The sequence below is a fragment of the Schistocerca piceifrons genome, chromosome 9, assembly GCF_021461385.2.
Source record: "Schistocerca piceifrons isolate TAMUIC-IGC-003096 chromosome 9, iqSchPice1.1, whole genome shotgun sequence".
NCBI lineage: Eukaryota > Metazoa > Arthropoda > Insecta > Orthoptera > Acrididae > Schistocerca > Schistocerca piceifrons.
In genome coordinates, this window is record NC_060146.1 from 75,583,293 (window position 1) to 75,607,646 (window position 24,354).

At 38.3% G+C, this 24,354-nt stretch overlaps 1 protein-coding gene across 1 annotated transcript in view; it reads left to right on the forward strand.

The window, feature by feature from the left end:
• Positions 1 to 24,354, forward strand: part of LOC124716713 (serine/threonine-protein kinase par-1-like) — a 461,973-nt gene that overhangs the window by 410,286 nt on the left and 27,333 nt on the right. Inside the window, exon 12 of the mRNA XM_047243255.1 lies at positions 1,866 to 2,048. Coding sequence (XP_047099211.1) covers positions 1,866 to 2,048 — 183 coding nt within the window. The remainder of the gene's footprint in view (positions 1 to 1,865; positions 2,049 to 24,354) is intronic.

Consider the following 24,354-nt stretch of genomic DNA (forward strand, 5'->3'; position numbering starts at 1 on the left):
CTGTATAATCTAATATCATGGATTGTCATAAAATACAAACTTTCAAACTATGTGCTATAAAAAGAAACAATAATTTAAAATAAGAAGTGGCAGATGAAAATTCGTTTCTTTTTTTTTTTTTTTTTTTCAAATTTCATGAAATTGTTAATTGTATAATAAAATTTTAGACTTCAACAACAACATTAAATGCTTGTTTATAGGCCTGTAATTCAAATTTATAGAATCTGAATATGGCCTTTTCTGATAGTATCGGAAAACTTGTGTATCAATGAACCGAGTACTTGAAAAGTGAGAGGAGGGGGAGGGGGGGGGATGATAATGATGATGCCGATGATGAAAACAGTCATGGTAATAAATTAGAAAAATGTCTCATAGTTATTTTCTGCCATACACTCAGTAGTAGTAGTAGTAGTAGTAGTAGTAGAGTTCATAGGTGTCTAATTGCACATCTAAAACAAAAACAGGTGGATAAACAGAAATTATAAAGTCGAGTAACATGATACAGAAAATGGGAAAAACCTATGAGGATATGTTACCAAATGGCAGGCATTTTGGAAGCCACTATCTTGGATTCAGTTCGTAGTTTTAAATGGAAAGGAGTCATGCGACATATCAGACAGGTAGAGGATTACATGAGAGGAACAGCAGTGTTTTTCATTTGATCATAGCTTCATTGACTGTCAATGAGGCAAGTGCTGGTGATAACACATAAAGGCTGTAAGGTGTTCAGCACCTTATACCAGTACATTTACTGGAATGTGAACACTAGCATCAACTGTCAGCCGTATACAGCTGACCCCAGTTTCCTATTATTGATTGTTATAGAATGATGCAAAATGGTGGTTGATATTGCTTCATCCTTACTTGTTTTAAGTCAATCAGCTTCCAGTTTGACAGAGCAAGTTTCATGGAATATTGTCAGAAGTTTCACAGTCGTGCTGAGGGTAATAGGTGATATGTCTGGGTGGCAACAGCTGAAATTCTCTGTGATAACATGGGTGGTTCTGTCTCCTGTTATCAAGAAGATCCAGTACTTTTGTTAACGTGATCAGCTTTCGCATCTGTAATGAAAAAACAGTAGTCGTGACACGAGAATGCTCCAATGAAAGGCATCATTGTTTTTTGTGCATTCTCTATGAGTTTGATATGTCACATAATAATCAATCGATTTGATAATTATTAATTTATCCAAGGTGGTGGCTTCCAAAATTTTGTGTCTTCCTCTCACACTGTGTGGCTTTTTAGTGGACACAGGAGGGAGTAATCGATGCTGTTCATGATCAGAGAATTCAGATTTTAATGTATTGTACATCTAACATCAATAGTAAAAAACAAACTTTGTTGCTGTAGTGGCAGCATCACTTGCAAACTGTAGTTTTGATTGTAGAGGTATATATGTACACAAAAGATTTATAAATCAGTCACTCTTCAATACAATGTCTATTCAGATAATGTCAAGCCCTGGCCACCATGAAAGTCTGTAAGTTTTATTCATCTCACAAACGCATAAAAATGGGGTTAGTATATGAAAGTTCAAACTATGCTCGCATCTCATTGGCAGCAGCTTAATTGTTTGTGGCAACGCCCTCGTGCTGCAGTATTGGCTGTAGGAAACACGGTGGCGTAACTGGCTGTGTGGCTGACCAGATAATAGCCAATACCACACAAAATGGCCACCATGTTGGTAACATAGCCTCACATTTTACCCCTCTCCAAGCTCTTACTATTTCACATAAGATTTATTTTGTTTCACTTGTTATGTTTTAGAAGTGTGCTCCCACACTTATGGACTACCCTGTGGTAGTCCCAGGTGCCACAGTGCTTCTAAGAAGAAATGTAGTAACAAAAACATCGTGTGCATACAGGAGCCACTCATCCCGAGGACACCGCGTGCCCACGGTCCGGTGCTGAGGCAGGCGTCGTACAAGATGGCCGTCCAGCAGGCACCGTTGCTGCCCCCGCTGGAGCCGCCCCCACTGCCGCTGGCCGACGACTGGCGTTCACTGCCCGGCTCGCTAGCTGCTGCCTGCTCACTCGCAGACTCCCAGGTACCGGCAGCGGCCAGGCCGACAGCCGGCCCATAGTACTGCAACGTACTGTGCCGTACTGCTCTGGTGACGGGCTCCCGTGCTCGCAGTTTGCTAGTTGTAGTAGTAGCGTTGACTCTTGTGTAGCCTGCAGAGTGAAGTGGTGAGCATAATGTTTTCCTAGTGGCTCACATAGACAGTAGCTAGAACAAATAACTTGCTCGATTCAGTACTTACAATATCACCACCACTACACGCAGGAGAGTGGCCCCAATAGTGTGTCTACCACGAGAGACTCTGTGCCTTGAAAGGTAGCTCCGCAGAAATACAGAACACAATTATCACAAACAAGTACAGTAAGAAGAATTTGTGGAACTGTAACAGTGTTCATTTAATGTCGTACAGTCAAGCAGTCATTGGGACTCTTTTAAGTGATATAACAAGTGCACACACATAAAATTCATAAGAGCTGAAAATTTTTAGAAGCATAGCACAAGGTAGTGTAATGAAGAGCACTACAGAGCATCTGTATTGGATGTTAGTTATTCACAGTCTTTAATTCTGGAATGTTATTTCCTTACTATCTGTTAGCACCAGATTTCATAGTTTTTCCGACAAGGCTTACTTTGAAAAGTTGGCTGCAGCTATTCTAACATACATGTAACAGAAAAATAAAGTTACCCTCGTCTAATACCTAACAATAAAGAGTTCATAATTCATTATATGAAATAAAAACTACTAGGGAAGAAATTCATGTTAAAAATTTTACAAAACGTGTTTTAATGTGTGACTGCAGGGACGTCATTGCAAAATTGTAAGACAACCATAGTGGTTGAAATTATTTTTTAAAATACAATTTGCAAGCGAAGAAGAGTTAACAACAACATAAACAGTGGGAAAACGACTGAAATGAGGATCTGAAAAATGAAAACAGCAGTGAGAGGAAAGGTTAGCGTGCACATGCATGTACACAGACTATGCATGTCAAAATTATACCCAGAACAATGGAAATGTAATTAATTTCTATTAAAAGCAGCCTTCATAGGAGATGGGGTAGTTAAAGGTTAAGTTAATAGTTTTGATTGCTCACTAAATTAGTAGTAAACAAACTTTCATGTGCTGGAGGCAACACTCCTAAGACTGCTGCTCCATCCAGCAGATGGCAGAAGAAATGCTTTCCTATTTGGATGGGACTGTTTCTTGATACAATTTCTGACCTGTTTAAATTTCATGGCATATCTGCGAGTCATACGCTGAACAAAGAGAATTGCCTGCTTTAACCAGCTGGGAGGTTTCACCTCCCTTGGTACATGCATTTGCTATTCTGAAATCTTTGTGGCAAAATGAAGATTGCCGTCTGTCTCAAGATAATAATCCAGAGGTGTAGGACTTTTGAACAAATGGCAAGTGCCTCAAGTCACACTAGTAGAGCTATGGTCTCTTATCTGTACTGAAATCCCAGTTTAGGGCAAAATTCTCACGTCATAGAAGGATATTTTTGTACATTAGTGGGAAGTGTTAAGGTGAAGTTAAATTTATAATTACTACTTTGGAGAATTTGTCTTCGGAGAAAATTAATTTTCTTTTTTTTAATATCTTTTAGTTATTTCTTTTCTAGTGGTAGATTTGTATTCATAGAAATCATTTCCCAGATATCCTCTTTACACTGTAATTTAACAATATACTCATTGACAGATTCTTTGTCAATTTTGCAAAAGTATATTGAAAAAGTGTCACCATCTTCATCATTGACGTCAATACAGGTGTTTGATTTTTGTTGTGGACATACATGCCTTGGGAATGTGGATCCCATATTCTCTCCACCTCACTGACTTACTTGTCCCTGCCATATGTGACACGGAGGCCCTAAACCAACTGAGGAAAGGAGTGTCAAAATGCATGGCAAACCTCAGGAAGTCTGGCTACGCCATTGAGGAGGAATTATGTGTGTGTGGCAATCTACAGGACACACATCTGCTGGTCTGTAGAAACCTCCCAATCCTTGCACCACAGGTCTTTATGCAGCAAGTGATAAAGTCATCAAAACCATGGAATTTTGGGGCTCGTGGTCCATTTAATAGAATGCTATAGGTATCTTCTGCATTATGTTATTACTTTCAGTATCTTATATTGCTGTACTGTACTTTTATTTATCATTCTGCATTTTACTTACTTTGCGTATCTAAGTCCTGGACATGTATAATAAACAAACTTGTTCCTTTCTTCCTGTCGCAGGTCATATTCTGTTTTCAGAGCTTTTCAGAGACTTTTTTGTGTTCAGATGTTGCCCTTGTAACAACCTTTTGCTTTAGTGTTATTTCATGCATTTTCTCTCAAGTGGTGTTCTCTTTACATCTCCAGCAACACTGTCAAGTAGCACCTCCAGAACATGTAGCCTGTCTTTGATTTTTGGCACTTCTTTTTCCCATTTGTTATGAGTGGACAGTATTTCATATAATGTTACATTTTCAGCAACATGTTATTTTCTCTCGAGGTGATAGTACCAAAGTCATGGCCTAGTTAAAAGTTTAACTTCATTTTAAAACTTCCCTCTAATGTACACAGCTATTCTGCTACCATCAGCATCCTGTGATGAAAAGTATATCATGTATATTTTTTTACTCAGTCATCCATTTTGTGTAATTTTGGACTAACTTACAGTTGTAAACTTGCATTACCTGTTGAAGTGTGAGGTAGTGAAACATTGCTAGGATGAAATTTGTAATCATTCATTAGAAAAGAAAAGAATAAATGAAGAATGGGAGAAATTGGATTCGGACAAGTTCACTTGTAGACATCATTTTTTGGTCCTCCCAAAAAATACATAATTATTTTGAAATATATACTTTTTTAGATATTGTATCATGTGATTTAAGTACCACCACAAAAGTTTCCTTGATTTTGAGAACAAGTGGACTTTTTAAAAGTTGGCACATTCTACTTCATGAGTGATTTTTTTTTTTTTGTTACCTGTACGAGCATGAGATGTGAGAAACCTACTTTTTGATATCGCAAGACTATTATGATGTACAATAATACAGTTTGCTGATTGATAGTTTTGTAATATATGCTTCAATATAAATTGTTAATTTTCAATATTAGGTAAGTGTTTCTTAAAGTAATGCTCTAACATAGTTTGTTGCTGTTTTGTATTTACTTAGAGAGTGAAGACCTGATTTAACATTAAATACACGAAATAAATGCGAACTTACAATTTTTTAATGAATACACTTACTATTATTTACTTAATGTTACGCTGCACCAATAAAGATCATTAAAGGCACACACATGATAATGAACTGGACAGAAAAGTTTCCCAGTCAATACAATACATAAACTAAAAATATAGAAGAGAGTTGGGTAGTTTTATTGGCAAAAGAAACAGCACAAAGGAGGAAGAATGAATTCTAAATTGACATGATATTCTCGGAAAACAATAGAAATATTTGCAGGGATAGGTGCATGTAGACATGAATTTAAAGGACAGTAATTTACAGTTAAAAAGTTAAGTGCCCATTTTATTAGTTTTTATAGTGAGTGTGAGTAATTTGTGTTCAATGGGTTCAGACGGATTTGTTAGACATCTGTAACTGCTTCATGTGGAAATTTAAGTATACAGTGAAAAACATTTGCTAGTTGATTTATGTGTGTATCCTGTAAAAAATATTAAAAAGCACTAATAGTAAGTAATGGCTAGTATCATCATTAGTAATTTTTGTTGTGGAAATTGTTACTCAGTATGAAATGTTTATACCAAAGAAGCAAGGGAACTTGGTAGAAAGAAGTCATAGTATAAAAGAAACACATGTATTTCTGCTTGTGGAAAGACTGGATTGTCATACTACAGTGAATCCTATTAAAAAAAGGGATAAAAGTGGTGTAATGATTCAGGATAGAAGCACCAGTGTTAAGAGAGATTGTGCAGAAGTCGAGAAGAAAAACTGTTTTGTTCTTTGTCCTTGTAATTCTTGAACATTTTAAAAATCCACTCAGCTAATGGCTTTCAGTTAGAAAGTTATGCCTAAAACCTTAAGGGATAATACAAGTAATTGGGAGCCCTCTTTTACAGGTTTTTAATTTGTGATATTTTTTTGTCTGCATGGGTACATAGATTTGATATTTGATGGACAGTAAAGTATTATTTTCCGTATTACACTTTACTTTCCAAATTTGATTTGACTTGCATTCTTAACTATGTAATTCTCTTCTGCATAACTTGAGGTCACCAAAGCAATTTTTTAACTGTTTCAAAAATTTGGTGCTCATATCTGAATCATTAGACATGTGAACTCTATATTTGTCTTATGTTCTGAGTTTTGAGAATTAGCATGGCTTCAAATTTTATTTTTTATTTTTTTAATGGTCTGGTGCTGATACTTATATCAGATTCTAAGCATGTGAGTGATTGGTTGTTTAGTATTTTTTCCTAGAGATGTGATAAAAGGTGCTTCTTAAGGTATAGTGGTTCCTATGTGTGGCTAATGGATTCTGTGAATCCGTTGTTTTTGAATCTGCATGTAATCTTACTGTAGCTAATTGTTCCTATAAGCAAGAATCACACTGGAAAATTTAGAACAAAATGGACTGCTAGTGGTTTCTTAATGCATGTAGACTTTGTTTGGTAATTTATTTACTTTTATAATACTTAAGTTATTCAGAAATATTTATTTAAATTTATAGTTGTGAGTCTCTTTGCAAAGAGTAATGTATGTCAAGTGGAATAGATTATGATTTGTATAATTATCTGCTTGTTATGTTACCAAAGGATACTTGTGTAAGATGTTTCCTAGATTTGAAGCAAAATAAAATGTTCAAAGCATTTTTACTTTCATGAGTGTAACTCGTTTTTATAATGCTGCACCCTTATTTTAATTTATGAAAATTCAAGAATGTGAGATATGGATACAGATTAGTGTTTTATTTACTCAGCTTTCTTTACCAATCCCCTGTTTTATTGGTAATTTATGAGGAGATATTTTCATGGAGATTTCCAAAATTATGGGAAAACTGCTCTCATGCAGTGAAGATGTCCTTTTGCTAGATAAACATGACTGTATCAAGAAGAACCAGTAAAAATTTGTTTCATTAATGTTGTTGTTATTTTGAGTTGTGGTGTTCAATGATATTGAAATGACAATTATCTTAGATTACTTGGTATTTTATGCTATCAGTCGGCTAGTTGACAGAAAGGAGAGAAAAGAGAATTGGTTCCACATAACAGACTGCATACAATTTTTTTATGAAAATGCTAATAATTGCCTTAATCAGAGTAGATCATACCGCTTTTCTTCATAACTCACTATTGTAGTATCTATGGAGATGGAAGAGGGACAGATTAATAGGCAACTGTGCAAGATGTCTTTCATTATGTCACTTACATAGCTGTCCATATGTAACATCAGTAAAACATGCAAATAATAACAACACAGTCACACATGTAAACAATGCTTGAATCATGTCTATCCTTTGGAGTGATCATTTTGTGATATTATCCGTATATGAACTTACTGAATCCGTCAACAGCAATGAAAAGTGTCAGCATACAAACATACACCAAAGGCTTCCAGATACTTCAAACTTAGATTAGTCTCTGAATAACATCTCAGATCATTGCTGCATATTGCAGTTTCGATGTTGCTGTGCTCACTGTGATTGTTCAACCTTATTTCGTTTGTGTGATAAATGTTTATTGGCCATAATGCACCCCTTTAAACCTTGTTCATACAGACAGCATTGCACTGTTGAAACAGAGATTGAAGCTGTTTGCATACTATTTGCTTATTCACGAATTTCAGGTTCTGTGTGAGTCCTCTGACATTTACTCTGTACAGATATGAGTTGATCTTCCTTGTATGAAGGTACTCAGGGTCTTTCAGATCGTGAAGCACTTGCTTTGGCACAAGTTTGTGTGAACCAATGCAATGTATACACCACTGTAAATTGGACTTTGCCAACTTTTGTTGCTATAGTCCTACTAGAATATCCTTCCTGATGCAGAGCTACAATTACAGCATGTTTTTCAATTCCAGTCACCTCCTTCTGCCCAATTAGGAGGAAATATGGTATGGACCTGACCAGGAGTACAAACACATTGCTACATGGATGCAGTGCACTGTAAACTAAAGTGAATTGATAGCTACACAAACAGCAGAAGGAATAAGGCCTATTCGAATGGCACCATCTTAAGTGAAGGCACATCAGCATCGTTGTGGGTATCACCAGTGCCTCTCTACGTGAACAACCAGACAAACACACAACAGATTCTTAGTCTTTGCAAGTTTATAATTGTTTTATTATCAGAATGGGGATATGGAAGAATATTCAAAATGAAATCCTTGTTTTAGCCACATATCCATTGTTGTGTCAGATGACTGAAAACGTTTCACAGGTAATGTACATAGCCATAATAGTAAGTAAAGCAGATAGTACACTTCAAACAATGGAAAATCCAGGATGGAATGTAACAATAATATGAGAAGGAAAGTTGCCACTCACCATATAGTGGAGATGCTGAGTCGCCCATAGGCACAACAAAAATCTTTTCGTTGTGCCTATCGGTGACTCAGCATCTCTGCTATATGGTGAGTGGCAACTTTCCTTCTCATAAGATAGTAGACTTCACTTCATTGGTAAGATACTGCAGAATACTATAAGTCTACAAAATACATTGCTTTGGAAACAAGCAATGGAAAGTCTAGGGTGGAATAACAACAGTATGGAAAGGAGAGATTGCCACTCAGTACAGGAGGCGTTGAGCTCACAGACAGACACAATGAAAGAGACTGTTAAAATATTAAAGCTGTAGCACACTGACGCAGTGCCACATGTTTGAGTTGTGCTTGTGTGTGTTTCCAAAGTGCAGAAGAAAGACTTCAACTGAAATTTTAATATTTTAGCAGTCTTTTTCATTTTGCCTAAATGGGACTGAGCACCTCCTCTATATGGTTAATAACAGTCTCTCCTTTACATATTGTTGCTTGTAAAGCACTCATACAATACAGCACAGAATATTTCTAAAATGTGTGGGGCCACACCACATATGACTGATGGGATACAGAATGTATACAATGAAGGACAGCACCAGGGATCACATGTTGTTTGACTCTTGGAAGAACACTGCAGAGATGCTGAAAAAGCTAAACTGGTAGACACTTGAAGATACATGCAGTCTATCCCATGAAAGCATTATTACAAAGTTTCACTCTGCTGTAGAATCTTGTTGACACTTACTCCCTTTGTATTGTTCCAGTAGGGGTTGTGAACACAAGATTGTACTAATAAAAATGCGCATAAAGATGTTCAAGCAGTCATTCCTCCCATGCTCTGCACATCTGGATTGGGTATATGCCCTAATAATTGCCACCATGTGAAGTACGCTTTGCCGTGCACTTCAATGGTTTGCAAAGTATGCACTGCATATTAAAAACAAACTGTCAAAAAAATTAACAAAAAGCATGTCATGTCCTGACTCATAATTTTTCTTTGATAAATTTGTGTAGATTCTGATAATAGAGCTTTCTAAAATTAGAAACTTTAGCAACTATACTGTCTAGAAACCAACTTAAAATCGACTGTAAAGTCATAGTTTTTTTAATTGATGGTATGTTGGACTTCTACAAACAATCAAGTAAATCACCAAACTCAGAAAATAATTTCTATTTAAACAGCTCTCTTTAGACATAAAACATTTACTAGCTTTAAATCCACAATATCATCATCCATGCCATTGAAATCTTCATAGTTTGACAAACCCATCCAGACTGCAATATATTACATTACGTTATCAGTGAGAACTGTACGAGGTGGAATCCAAAATTTTTGGGACTACTGCTGCCATTTGGAAAGTAGGAGTAGTAGATCTTTGCATCGCTAGGTGGCGAGAGCTGCGTATCTGATGAGTCAGTGTGTGGCATGGCATTCAGCTGGGAGGAAGTGTCGCATGTCCACAGTGATTTCCGTAATACTCTGTGTTTGGTGTGTGGGAATTTTACGAATGATCAAATTCCGTGCAAATCTCGGGAAAAGTGCTACGGAGACCCTTGCAATGATTCAACTGGACTTACAGTTATTAACCAGAGACAAAGCAACAATCATCCCAGTGGAAGGACCCGTGCTCTCCAAGACCCAAAAAAGGGAAACAGGTGCAGAGCAAAGTGAAGAACATACCAAGGGAATTGTGCACAAAGAATTCATCCCACCCAACTAAACAGTGAATTCCACGTACTACTGTGACGTTTTGTGACGGCTCCGTGAAAATGTGCGGTGCTGATGGCCCGAATTTTGGCATCAAGGGAAGTGGCTGCTGCATCACGACAACATGCCCTGTCACACGTCGTTGCTCACCAGGACCTCTTTGGCAAAAACAACATGGCCGTTGTATCTCACCCGCCGTATTTGCCAGATTTGGCATCGTGTGAATTTGCGCTATTCCCAAAACTGAAACTAAAGTTGAAAGGCCATTGGTTCAAAACTCTAGAGAGGATTCAAGAACATCGCTGGCAATGATAAACACCCTCAAAGAACAGGACTTCCAGGAAATGTTTGACCAGTGGCAGAAGTGCTGGGACTGGTGTGTACATGCATATGGGAACTCCTTCGAGGGTGATGGTGACTGTTAGTCCAAAGGTAAGGTTATCAAAAGATGGCAGCACCAGTCCCAAAAATTTTGGATAGCACCTCGTATGCTACTCTAAGATGTAAACAACAGCATGGCCACAATGACCTGAAGTTTATTCTTCCTCCACATTCAAGTGAACAATAGGTGAAAATATGGACACAAACATAGAAACCATCCAGGTACTTATACAAGCAGTTGCTGACAGTAAGTATGAATGCAATATGAGGGCAAGAGCCTGTGCATTGGGCTTATAAGGAAGAGGGTTCCAGCACATGGCACGGAGGATGTTGTACCATGTGCACAATTCATGTGGCCCATCACAGGTGCACAAGTTGTGTGGCTGGCCTGTGCAGGTGCTGTTGGCAGAATACCTGAAGTGAAGTGTACTGCACTGTTAGCTAGGTGTTTGAGCACATATCGAAATATTATTATGCACAGAGCTATTGCAAGAAACAGTCATCATCTTTGTCTTTACTGGTATAAAATTTCTTTCTTATCATAACATGGCCTTTGGTACACTCATTGGTTCCATGTTCTTGCTGCCATGCTATATACCCTTCAGCCAGATCAGCTGTACTCTCTGAGATAGCAGTTCTCTTCTTACCCCTTTTTTCTGTTTGTTATGGTCCATCAGAATCAACTCCAAGCCTTTAAAACAACAACCAAACTACATTGCTTAGTGCATTATAGACATATTTTCCAATCCTTTCAGTAGCACATTGACATGTACTGAAGACAATGTTTTGGTGTTACTACACCGAGTAACTGTGCTGAAATATCTCGATGTTATTTAAGGAACCTGAAACAGTAATTACAATGTCATTTGAGGTGTTTATAGGAGACAGTTTTGTTACAGATATGTCTTACATGTTGTGGAGGGTGCTTATATAATTTAATATTCTGTCTGTCTTTCTTTCTGTCTGTCTGTCTGTCTACCTATCTATCTATCTATCTATCTATCTATCTATCTATCTATCTATCTATCTATCTATCTATCTATCTATCTCCTCTTCACTTTGTCCATTTCCTTTACCCCTCCTTCTGACCATATCCTCCTCCCCCTCTTCCATTTCCACCTGTCTACACCTTCCACCTGCCCCATGCTTCTCCCCCTCCTCCCTTCTATCTATCCATTTTCTCCTTTCTCCTTGCTCTGTCCATCCCCTCCTCTATCCATCTCAAACTGTCCCCAGCAGTGCTCATTTTCACATGTTGCCTCTGCAATACAATTCAATAAAGCAAGCTGATACTGGTCCCACAACATGTCTGTCGTGCAGGTCAAGGTACACATCAGAGGCTTGAAAATGTTTTATTTGCTCCTGACATATAGCTTGCCATGCAAATCAGGTCTATATAGCAGGCCAGTACAACAACACGACACGCCTGTTGTGCAGGGCAGCCTTCATATTAGAGCCCCTGACATATAGGCTGTCCCCCCCCCCCCCCCCAAAAAGAAGGTTGCTTTGACAGGCTCTTACTGTCCCCATACAACATAATTGTTGTCCAGGGCAGCCTATATGCTAGGGGCTGGGAAAAAAACACATTTTCGCCCTATCTCTGCTCCTACTGGAGCTAGGAGGCTATACTTTATTACTTCATTACTAGATCTGCATCAATTACCAGTTGTGACTGGACAGACTGCGTCAGGATTACATACACTATGTGATCAAAAGTATCCGGACACCTGGCTGAAAATGACTTAAAAGTTCATGGTGCTCTCCATAGGTAATGCTGGAATTGAATATGGTGTCAGCCCACCTTTCGGCTTGATGACAGCTTCGACTCTCACAGGCATATGTTCAGTCAGGTGATGGAAGGTTTCTTGGGGAATGGCAGCCCATTCTTTATGGAGTGCTGCACTGAGGAGAGGTATCGATGTCGGTCAGTGAGGCCTGGCACGAAGACGGCATTCCAAAACATCCTGAAGGTGAAGGTGTTCCATATGATTCAGGTCAGGACTCTGTGCAGGCCAGTCCATTACAGGGATAATATTGTTGTGTAACCACTCCGCCACTGGCCGAACATTATGAACAGGTACTTGATTGTTTTGAAAGGTGCAGTCACCATCCCCGAATTGCTCTTCAACAGTGGGAAGCAAGAAGATGCTTAGAACATCACTATAGGCCTGTGCTGTGGTAGTGACATGCAAAACAACAAGGGGTGCAAGGCCCCTCCATGAAAAGCACGACCACAGCATAAAACCACCACCTCCCAATTTTATTGTTGGCACTACGCTTGCCGGTAGATGAAGTTCACCAGGCATTCGCCATACCCACACCCTGCCAATCGGGTCACCACATTGTGTACTGTGGTTCGTCACTCCACACAACGTTTTTCCACTGTTCTGTTGTCCAATGTTTACGCTTCTTACACCAAACGAGGCGTCGTTTGGCATTTACTGGCATGATGTGTGGCTTACGAGCAGCCACTCAACCATGAAATCCAAGTTTTCTCACCTCCCGCCTAACTGTCATAGCACTTGCAGTGGATCCTGATGCAGTTTGTAATTCCTGTGTGATGGTCTGGATAGATGCCTGCCTATGTCCCATTACGACCCTCTTCAATTATCGCCGGTCTCTGTCAGTCAATGGATGAAGAGGCCTGTAAGCTTTTGTGCTGTACGTGTCCCTTCACGTTTCCACTTGGCTATCACATCGGAAACAGTGGACCTAGGGATGTTTAGGAGTGTGGAAGTCTCACAGACAGACATTTGACACAACTGACACCCAATCAACTGACCCTGTTCGAAGTCCGCGGAGCACCCCATTCTCCTCTCCCACAATGTCTAATGATTACTGAGGTTGCTGGCAATAGGTCGGAGCACAATGCACCTTATATGAAAAACGTATGTTTTTGGGGGTGTCCGTATACCTTTGATTACATGGTGTACATAAGATTTGGTTACAATTTTATGCAACATACAGAAAAGTATCCACAATAAGAGCAGATATAACATATTAAGACAGTATTATTTTGTCCATTCGCTTTGGTCAACACTGAAAAACTCTCCAATAGAATATAATTGGTGTTCCTTAAAGTCCTGTGCAATTGTCCATTTGAACAGTCCTAACGGCAGAGACTGCACTTCTTGGTTCAGTGTATTGAACATTTTTAGGGCTACCACTGAAAAACTGTCTTGCGTTCCAGTCAGTTGACAACTTGGTACTTCAATGTTCTTGTTGCAGGTGTCGTGATTATGAATGTCTTACTTCATGCTGCAAACACCTTGGTTTTCCTTTACATTGCTGAAGCATAGAAACACCTATTAGCTGAATACTGTCATTGTCCCTAACCTGGTAAATATAGGTTTGCAGTGCTCCTGTTTTTTACTTAACGTAATGATTCTGACAGCTTTTTTTTTGGAGCATTAACACCACCTTAAAACCTGCCGAGTGTCCCCATAACAGCAGACCATAATTAATATGGTTATGAAAGAGTGCATAATGTATTGTTAATAGTAACTTTTAGTTTTCTTAGCCAATATATAACACAAGAGAGCTTGTAACACAAATACTCTGTGCGCTCTTTCGTTGTTAGTTTGCTGTCTATCATGAAGCCTAGTAGTTTGACAGCCTCCATGTTATCCTGGCAGCCGACTTTGATGGGACTGCATATCATGTGTTGTGTTTTTTTCTTGACCATTTTCATTTTATTTTCGATGAACCACTCTTTAATGCTTTCAAAGAGTATGTCTGCTGTCAACACAGCTTGTTCAGCCATTTTCGTCTTGGCACAGAGTGTGGTATCATCAGCAAACTGTAGAATGTCATAGATACAAGTTATATTATTGACATAGATAAGGAACAGGAGAGGTCCTGTGATGGATCCCTGGGGTACACAATGCTCCAATTTTTGCTCTTGGGAGGTTGCTCCATGGACTGATACTATTTGTCTTTAGTTTTCAAGATACTAATGAGACCTGCTGTTTCTGTGCCAGATTCAGGTGAAAGACATCCAGGAGAGGGGGAGTGAGTGAGTGAGTGAGTGTGTGTGTGTGTGTGTGTGTGTGTGTGTGTGTGTGTGTAGTTTTTGACTTGGTGGAGCTTAAGACTCTATTCAAAGTTCTCAAAGAATGAAGTCAGGACCTCCAAACCACTACAGTGAGTGTTCAAACACTAAATGATACAAAATAGAAGTTAAAATTCACAGGAGAATAACCTGTTGTTTCGTAAGTTACATTAAATAGCTGCTGTTTATCTTACATTTGAAGCTTAATATACACATGAATATAATGGTATTATTCAAAGCAAATAATTATCTACATCTGTAGCAACAGAGCCTTGTTTACAATACATTACTACATGTTAAGCAGCTTTACAGTGAAAGAAAATACCTTATTGTGGTATCTTTGAAATCTTGTGTATTCTTTGTCATGCTAGGAACTATTCAGACGTTGCCATAAGAACATTTGCAGTCCACTGATAATAATTTTCCAGGCATTTTATTATTATTATTATTATTATTATTATTATTATTATTACTACTACAGAACATTTCCAGAAATCACTGAAATCTTTAAGAAACCCATAGGGTCTGTAACTGTTTAACAGGTCAAAGACAGTAAATAGATGGGAGTTGATATTCTGATAGCTCACCAGCTGCCCAATACCAAGGAGTAACTTCACAATTCATGGACAGAATTTCTAATCACCCACGATTTAAACCTGGAACTTAACTGTTCACAGAAATTTATACAAGAGGGACAAGATTCAAAAGCTCCCATGTGTGGTATAAATTACTATATTTACATGCAACACCTAAATTATAAACCAGTTTCATATTACTGCTTCTGTTTGGTCATGTAAACGCTCAATTATTGATTCTGGAAAAATGGTTCTAATTGCTGGATTTCCTCTTCCACAAGTGATGTTCACTTTCATGGGAATGTTCAACACTCTATGAAATATGCTCAGATTGTCACATTCTTCTAGTATTTAAAAATATTAACTAATATCGATGGAGTGACATTTTGTGCAGCAAAGGAGAGTATGAAATATTAGACTGAGGAAGAAGGAATCTTCTAGTTGGATTTACAGGAAACATCTTATGTACTGACTTACGTTCTGACTTATGTTTGAAAGGAACTGCTGATTTCTAGTCGTCAACCGTATAAAAGGACTGATGATCAGAGAACTGATCTTTGACCTGGTTATCAGAATCCATTTGTGTTCTAAAATATGAACAAGATAGCACAAAACAGTTCTTGAGACTTGATTTTTGTCTTCCCAGTGTCATTTTTGGTGTTAACTTGGTAAATGACTCAAAGAATTTGAGAATACATTGACACACATAACAAAGTTTGACATTTTGTATGTGAAATGATTGGTAGTCAGATCAATGCTTTGTGAAGGTAGATTACTTTGATAATTGCATTGTAAGTGTATGTCACCTTTTTTTGAGTCGTCAGTCTTCTGACTGATTTGATACAGTCCACCACAAATTCCTCTCCTGTGCCAATCTTTTCATTGCAGAGTAGTAACTGCAACCTACATCCGCAGTTATTTGCTGGATGTATTCCATTCTCTGTCTTTGTCTACAGATTTTACCCTCTACAGGTAAGTCATTCCCTGATGTCTTAACAGATGTCCTATCATCATGTCCCTCCTCGTCAGTGTTTTCCACATTTTGCTTTCATCTCTGATTCAGCGCAGAACCTCCTCATTCCTTACCATATCAGTCCACCTAATTTTCATCATTCGTCTGTAGCATCACATCTCAAATGCTTTGATTCTCTTCTGTTCACGTTTCCCCACAGTCCAAGTTGTACTACCATACAGAGCTGTGCTCCAAATGTACATTCTCAGAAATTTCTTCCTCACATTAAGGCCCATGTTAGATACTAGTAGACTTTTCTTGGCCATGAATGCCTATTTTGCCAGTGTCAGTCTGCATTTTGTGTCGTCCTTGTTCCATCCATCACAGGTTATTGCGCTGCATACTCTCTAATTCTGACATTAAGTTGCATTCCTGCTCCTGCTCATTACTTTATTTGTTTTTGATGTACTGTTAGTCCACATTCTGTACTCCCATGCTTTTAATTTCACCAAAGGTTGTTTTGAATTTTCTGTGTGCTGAGTCAGTCCTTCCGACAATCATTTTTTAACATTTCTCTTGCAGCCATTTTGCATTAGCTTCCCTGCATTTCATATTTATTTCATTCCTAAGTGACTTTTATTTCTGTATTCCCATATTTTCCTGAACGTACCTCCTTTCATTTATCAACTTCAGTGTTTGTTCTGTTACCCGTGCTTTCCTCGCAGTTACCTTCATTGTACCTCTGTTTTCTTTCCAGTTTACATGATTGTCATTTTTAGAAGCATACGTTCCTCTTCAACTGAACTTTATACTGAGGTATTTATTATTGCAGTATCTATAGTCTCAGAGAACTTCAAGTGTGTCTCTTCATTTCTTAGCATTCCTGTATCATACTTCTTTGTGCATTAGTTCTTCCTGACCTGACTCTTAAACTACAGCCTGCTCTTCACAATCACAAAATTGAGATCTGAGTCTATATCTGCCGCTGTATACACCTTACAATCCAATATCTGATTTCAAAATCTCTGCCTTACCAGTGTGCAGTGTAACTGGAATCTTCCCATATCTGCCAGCCTTTTTCTTTCTTGAACAGAGTATTCAACATTACTACCTGAAATTAATTGCAGAAGTCTATAAGTTTTTCTTCTCTTTTGTACCTACTACGAAGCCCATATTTTCCCAAACTCCTTTCTTTTACTCCATCCCCTACAAATGCTGTCCAATCCCCTGTGACTATTAGATTCTCATCTTCCTTTATGCACTGAATTACCTATTCATATACTTTGTATGCCTTTTCATCTTCTGCTTATGATGTTGACATGTATACCTGAAGTTTGATGTCAGTGCTGGTTTGCTGTATATTCTTACTAGAAAACTGCAATCATTGAAGTGAAGTGTTCACAGTAGCTCACTCTCTGCCCTACCTCCCTATTGATAATGAATCCTACTGCTGTTATAACATTTTCTGTTGCTGTTGATATTACACTGCACTCAACTGACCAGAAATCCTTGTCTGCTTTCAGTTTCATTTCACTGACTCCCACTGTATCTAGACTGAGCCTTAGCATTTCCTTTTCGAGATTTACTAGCTTCCCTATAACATTCAAACTTTTGACATTCCACTTCACTAGTATATGCAAAGTGCATCTTTTTTGTCAGTATGAGTATGGATACGACCTCTTTGCTTTAACAATCTGAAATTACATCCCCAAATAATTAAGTCAGCCAGGGTTAGAGGTTGTAAAATGTAGGCTGGCAATAACAAGATGAAAATTTTGAAATCTACATTTGTTTGGCTGTTTGAGGAAGAGTAATCTGGTCCAGCATTCAGCAATATTATGGGGAAACCTGCCGAAATAACCTCAATTTGGCTGTAAAACACATTCCTAGAACTGAACCAACATGAGCCATGCCACCTCAGATTGACATATTACTACGTGCTAATGGCAATTGGACTTCTCAATTCATGAGTTTACAACTGTATGTTGGTGTGTATTGCACCGTGTGGAATTTAGAAGGTTCCAATTCCTGGAGCGGCGATTTTATGCCCTTGACATTTCAGCCTCCCCATCCAGTGAAAAAAGGGTGTATTTTCTTTTCAGTTGATGTGTTGTGTCCGTAGATGAAATAGAGATGAGCACACCTATAGTGTAGGAAGACCCTGTGATTGTAAAACTGAATACGGTTTCACAAAGTCTTGATTAACCACAGGCAAATGGTGAACTGCTGTTGTGATCGAGACGTGCAGGAGGAGGAGGTGTCTTTGTGGGAATTGGGGACAAATGTTGTGTAGATATACTGCAGCCATACCTATTTTATGGTGGCAATGGCACTGAAATCTGCACAGCCAATAATGGAATGCTTTCTTGTTATAGTTCAATAATGGCAGTGTGAGGAAGGAAAAGAGAGTAGTTTGTAGACTTACTCTGGCAATGTTCTGTAAATCATAACATTTACCTCGACTGCAGGACAGCACCAAAACCATCACTGTGCCGAGGGAAAGGTAGTTTCCTGTGAACAGCCTGGCAATCAAACAAATCTTAGTTCTGTAGAAACTGCTAAAGTCAAAATATTTCTAGTCAGACTCAGCACTGCTATAGGGGATAGTCAGATGAAAATGAGACAGAATGGAAAAAAGTAAGTAAACCATTTATTATTTCAAAAATAATTACCAACTGTTAATACATTGTCAATGCCTTCATGGGAAGATGTGTGCAGTTGCCTACAACAACAAACCAAGGTTTACAGTAACTTCTTGAGATTGAGATTTATGCCAGTTTGCAGATATGAAGTATCCAATTCATGTTTTTCAATAATTACACATTCCATTAGTACACTGCCAAAGTTCTGTAATAATTTTACATGTTTCTGTGTTGTGCTACAAAAATTAGCCATTCCATTAATTTAATGATAAAGTACAAAACACAATCTTTTCTTATTTTATTGTTTGTAATAAATGCCACTTGTCTATGATTAATCTGCAAAATTAACTTACGTGGACATTGTGATGCATATTTTGGAAAATTATTTATTTTATTTTCATAAGTAGGTAAACATTTCTAAAAGTTTTTCATTTGTATAAAATATAATTTTATTTGAATCTATCTTTATTATTAAAAGCGGAAGCAATACTGTTATTTAATTTGACACACACAATATTTGAGATGTATCAGAAGGAATTGTGTTTTATGTACACGATGAAACTCATGCCAAAGGCATCATTTCTGTTCGCCCTTTGTATTCAGACATTTCAGTAAATCACTTCAGGGCAGTCTTTCTATTTAAGCTCTTAGACTGATGAGATACTGCACAGTTAGTCTTTGTTTGATCAGTACAGCAAAGTGAATATGAAAAGTTTCTGTGTTATGTTAAAATATTAATTGTGAAACTTACAGTTATTGAACTAAAAATAAAAAGTGTTAATACCAAGCGTACAGCATTAGTTTTCAGTTTTATCATAGGAAACAATGTGAAATTATTGCAGTTTCATCAAGGCTTTGAAATGGAAGTGAACTTAGGACACTGATGCCATAATCAAGATAAGTAGTGGTTGTGTAACAGTCTTCTTTAGAAAAATATGTCTATTGCAAAACTAGCTGAATATCCGTTGCTCAGGTGTGTATTTATTCCAGTCTTCTATTAGTCCATCTCCTACTGCCTCTCTCTCTTGATGTGAAGTATATGTCACACATATTTAACATATTTCACACACATTTGTATACATACCTCACCTGTACCTGTAGCTAATATGCCCTACAATTTCATTTTCATGCAGCTACATGTTTATGACCTTGCATCTTCTGACCTATGTGTTGTAAAATGACATAATTTACGTTCAGTGGTACGTATGATTACCGCCTGCAAAATGTGTCACAGATACAGTTAGAAGTAAAGAACTAATAAATTAAAACATCATGCTTCATGTGGTAGCTTTACTCTACGAACAGCGAAAATGTAGTAAGTGATAAACATCGTTACTTTTATCATTTTGTGGAGGTTGTCAGCAAGACAAAGTTTTGTAAAGTTTGTTGCAAGTCACTAAGTACTCTCATTCTCAAATAGTGCAGGACTAAAGCAAGGGTATTTGCATGTCATGGGCTACACTGCTGTTTCATTGCCCACCCTTCACCTCCTTTGATTCGTCGGTGGTTCTTACCCCCACAGCAATTCTATTGAGACAGTAAGTAACATGTGTATGAAGTCTGGTTGAAATGTGTCCACTGGTTTAGGAGAAGATGTGGAACATAAATAAACACATTTTTTAAAAAAAAGTTATAGATTAGTTTAATGTAATTAGATAGATAAAAAATCTGCTTACCAGGCAGCTCAAACACGCACATAAAAGAAGGTTATAATTAGGCAAGCTTTTGGAGCCAGTGGATCCTTCTTCAGACAGAAAGGTTGGAGGGGAAGGAAGAGGGGTGAAGGAAAAGGACTGCAGAAGTCTAAGAAAAGCAGTAGATTTTGTAAAAGTCATCCAGAACTGCAGGTCGGGGGATACTTACTGGATGGGATGAGAAGGGAAGACTGATTGTCGTGGACTGCACCAGACAGGATTTGAAAACCTGAGAGCTTAAAGGTGGAAGACAGGGTAATATGCAAGACAGAGATTACTGCTAAAACATCGTGCATGGCTTAATAAGGGTGAAAGGCTAAGTGTATTATATGTATATAACGAAGGTGGAGGGGGACAGCAAAAAATAGATAGGTAAGAAAATGAAAGATGTAGAAAACTAAAACAGAGTGAAGAAAGTACTAGTTACTTTGAAGAAATGCTGAGACTGAAGAAATCAACTTTTATTAAGGCCAGGTGGTGGTGAGAACCAAGGAAATGTTGTCAAGCTAGTTCCCACCTGCAGAGTTCTAAGAAACTGGTGTCTGGGGGAAGAATCCAGGTGTTGCGTGTGGTTGAAACAGGCACAGAGACCATGATTGTCATGTTGGTAGAGGATGCTGTGCAACAGGATATTGTGTGTTGCCAGTATGCACCTGCTGCCTATGCCCATTCATCCCAACTGATAACTGGGTTGTAGTCATGCTGATGTAAAAGGATGAACAGTGTTTACACAGCACTTAGTATATGACATTTTGTTTCATAGCACTGTTTGGCCTGGGGAGAGATTGGGACTATATGGAACGTGTAAGGGCTCCCCAGCAAAACTACGATAGTGTAGTCAAAACGACAGGGATACCAGCTTTGGGAAAATCGCAATGACCTTTTTTTTTGACTGCAAGGGCCTGCTGCTCATTGAATTTCTGGTTCATGGCACCACGAATAATCCAGAGCAATGTGTGGACATTTTTCAAAAATTTAAGCCTGCCATCAAGTCCAAACGCCCAGAAATGTTGACAGACAGCATAATTCTGTTGGAGAATAATGCCCAACCATATGTTGCCAAGATTGTTTTGATCATGATGCTTATTGGGAGGCTCTTGCACATCCTCGCTCTCCATGTGACTTACATATTTTTGGAGCTCTGAAGAAAGACATTCATAACCGTTGATTTGCTTCAGACAAAGAGGTGCGGGCCTGGGTACAATCATTGTTCCGTAAGCAACTGCAAAAATTCTTCCAAGAAGGCATTTACAGTCTTGTCTCACAGCGGAATAAATTTGTTGACATTTATGGTTATTACTTCTGAAATAGTAAAGTATTTACTTACTTTTTGCCCATCTGCCTTGTTTTCATTTGATTGCCCTTGTAGGTATGTGGTTTAATACAATCACATACAATTATATCTCGAAATTTATCAAATGCAGGTATCATCTGTCTGGGACACACAATCTTGGTAACTAATATTCAGATAAAATAGCCATAGTGTGCGCACAATTTGACTCGCCATCACCAGTTTTGCTCATCAGATGCAAGTGTCATCAGACAATTATTGCCATTGTGGCAACATGTTAAGAGGTTAAAAGCATCACATGGCAGCACCTGAATGTTAATATCTAAAAAAGTAGTGAATATAGACGTCAATATCCCAGATACCAGCAGTTCTTCTTGTCCATCATTTGTGAACACCTATGACCTAGAATAAATTTATAGACCATGTAAATAGTCATAAAATAATGCTGTAAATTATAATGCATTGTAGGTTTCTTATGCTGCATTGGCGCTATTATACTGAAATCGTGTCAAGACTTTCACCTTTAGGTTGCTGGTAAATACATTGTGTGGAGGCATTGTCTGCATTGTGTGATCCAAAAGTAACCAAACAGGAGTAGAACCAGCAAAGGGAGCATTATTGACAGTGATATATTGAGAAATGTACAGAAAAATGTGGAATTTTGCTGTATCTATGAAGTGGTAGGGATGTATTTGGGAAATAGGGAAGAGGGAGAGAGAGGTTTGAGTTGGATAAAATGTCCTCAGCTTTCAGTGCAAGTCACTTCGGACAAGCTTTGACATCAATGGTAGAGACATCTGATGAAAGACCAAGTGTTTGATTCAAAGTGAGATGACATGAAAACCAGGTTTTATTCAGTTGCACCACCACAAAAACCTCAGAGAACTCACAACTATTAGCTGCCTGAGCACTAAATGTTCTGTCTAAAAGCTTCTAAAAAGTCATCTTACTAACACGTTATGACTATAAAAAGGCTTTTGTGTGCAACGAACATATGGGTTTGGTTTATTTATGTCCAAATAACTAGTGACTGTCTCATCATTTCTGGAGACCTGAAGCAAGGAATGTTCTCAATAACCTGTTGTTATCGCAAGCAGTATGAAGGTATTTTACACAGCACTCACGTGAAAGTTATCCTCACCATATTTCCACTGCTCTTGAAGTATTTCCTTAGTCTTTGGTATCTCTGAAACCTCTCAGTATAACTTTCTGAACTATTTGCTAGACTATTCTACAGCTACATTTACATCTACACACTTACTCTGCAAGACACTGTACAGTGGGTGGCAGAGGGTACCCCTTACCATGACTACCTTTTTTCTTTCTCATTCCATTTGCACATAGAGCAAGGGAAAAATGACTATCTATATGCCTCCATATGAGCCCTCATTTCTCGTATCTTATCTTTGTGGTACCTATGTGAAATGTATGTTGGCAGCAGTAGGATTGTTCTGCAGTCAGTTTAAAATGCCAGCTCTCTAAACTTTCTCAGTAGTGTTCTTTGAAATGAGTGTCTTCTTCCATCCAGGGATTCCCACTTGAGCTAGTGACGTCTATCCATAACACATGCATGCTGATCGGACCCACCAGTGACAAATCTGGCAGCTCGTCTCTGCAATGCTTTGATGTCTTTGTGGATTACAAACTCTGGAGCAGTACTCAGAATATGTTGGACTAGCATTCTATATGTGGTCTCCTTTACAGATGACTCACACTTTCCCAAAATTCTACCAATACACCAAAGTCGACCATTCACCTTTCCTACCACAATCTTCACTTGCTCATTCCATTTCATATCCCTTTGCAGTGCTACGCCCAGATATTTAAATGATGTGACTGTGTCAGACAGGACACTACTAATGCTGTATCTGAACATTATGGGATTGTTTTTTCCCACTCATCCGCATTAACATAACGTTTTTCTACATTAAGGGCCAGTTGCCACTTATCACACCAACAAGTATCAACCTACTGTCATTATCTGCAATGCCTTCCTGTACACCACAGCATCATCAGCAAACAAGTGCATATTGCTGCCCACCCTGTCTGGCAGATCATTTATGTATATAGAAAACCGCTACAGTCCTATCACATTTCACTGTGGCACTCCTGACGTTACCCATCTCCAATGAACACTCGCCATTGAGCACAACATACTGGGTTCTGTTACTTAAGAATTCTTCTAGCCAGTCACATATCTGGGAGCCTATTCCATATGCACATACCTGTGTTAACAGTCTCCAGTGGGGTTATCTGTTAAATGCTTTTCGGAAATCTAGAAATAAGGAATCAGCCTGTTGCCCTTCATCCATAGTTCACAGTATGTCATGTGAGACTAGAGCAAGGTTGGTTTCACACTAGCAATGCTTTCTAAAGCTGTACTGATTCATAGACTTCAGCTTTTGGTATCTAGGAAATTTAATTTATTCACACTCAGAATATGCTCTAGAATTCGGAAGCAACTGGTGGTAAGGATATTGGAGTGTTATTTTGTGGTTCCATTCATTTACACTTCTTATATACAGGTGTCACCTGCACTTTTTTCAGC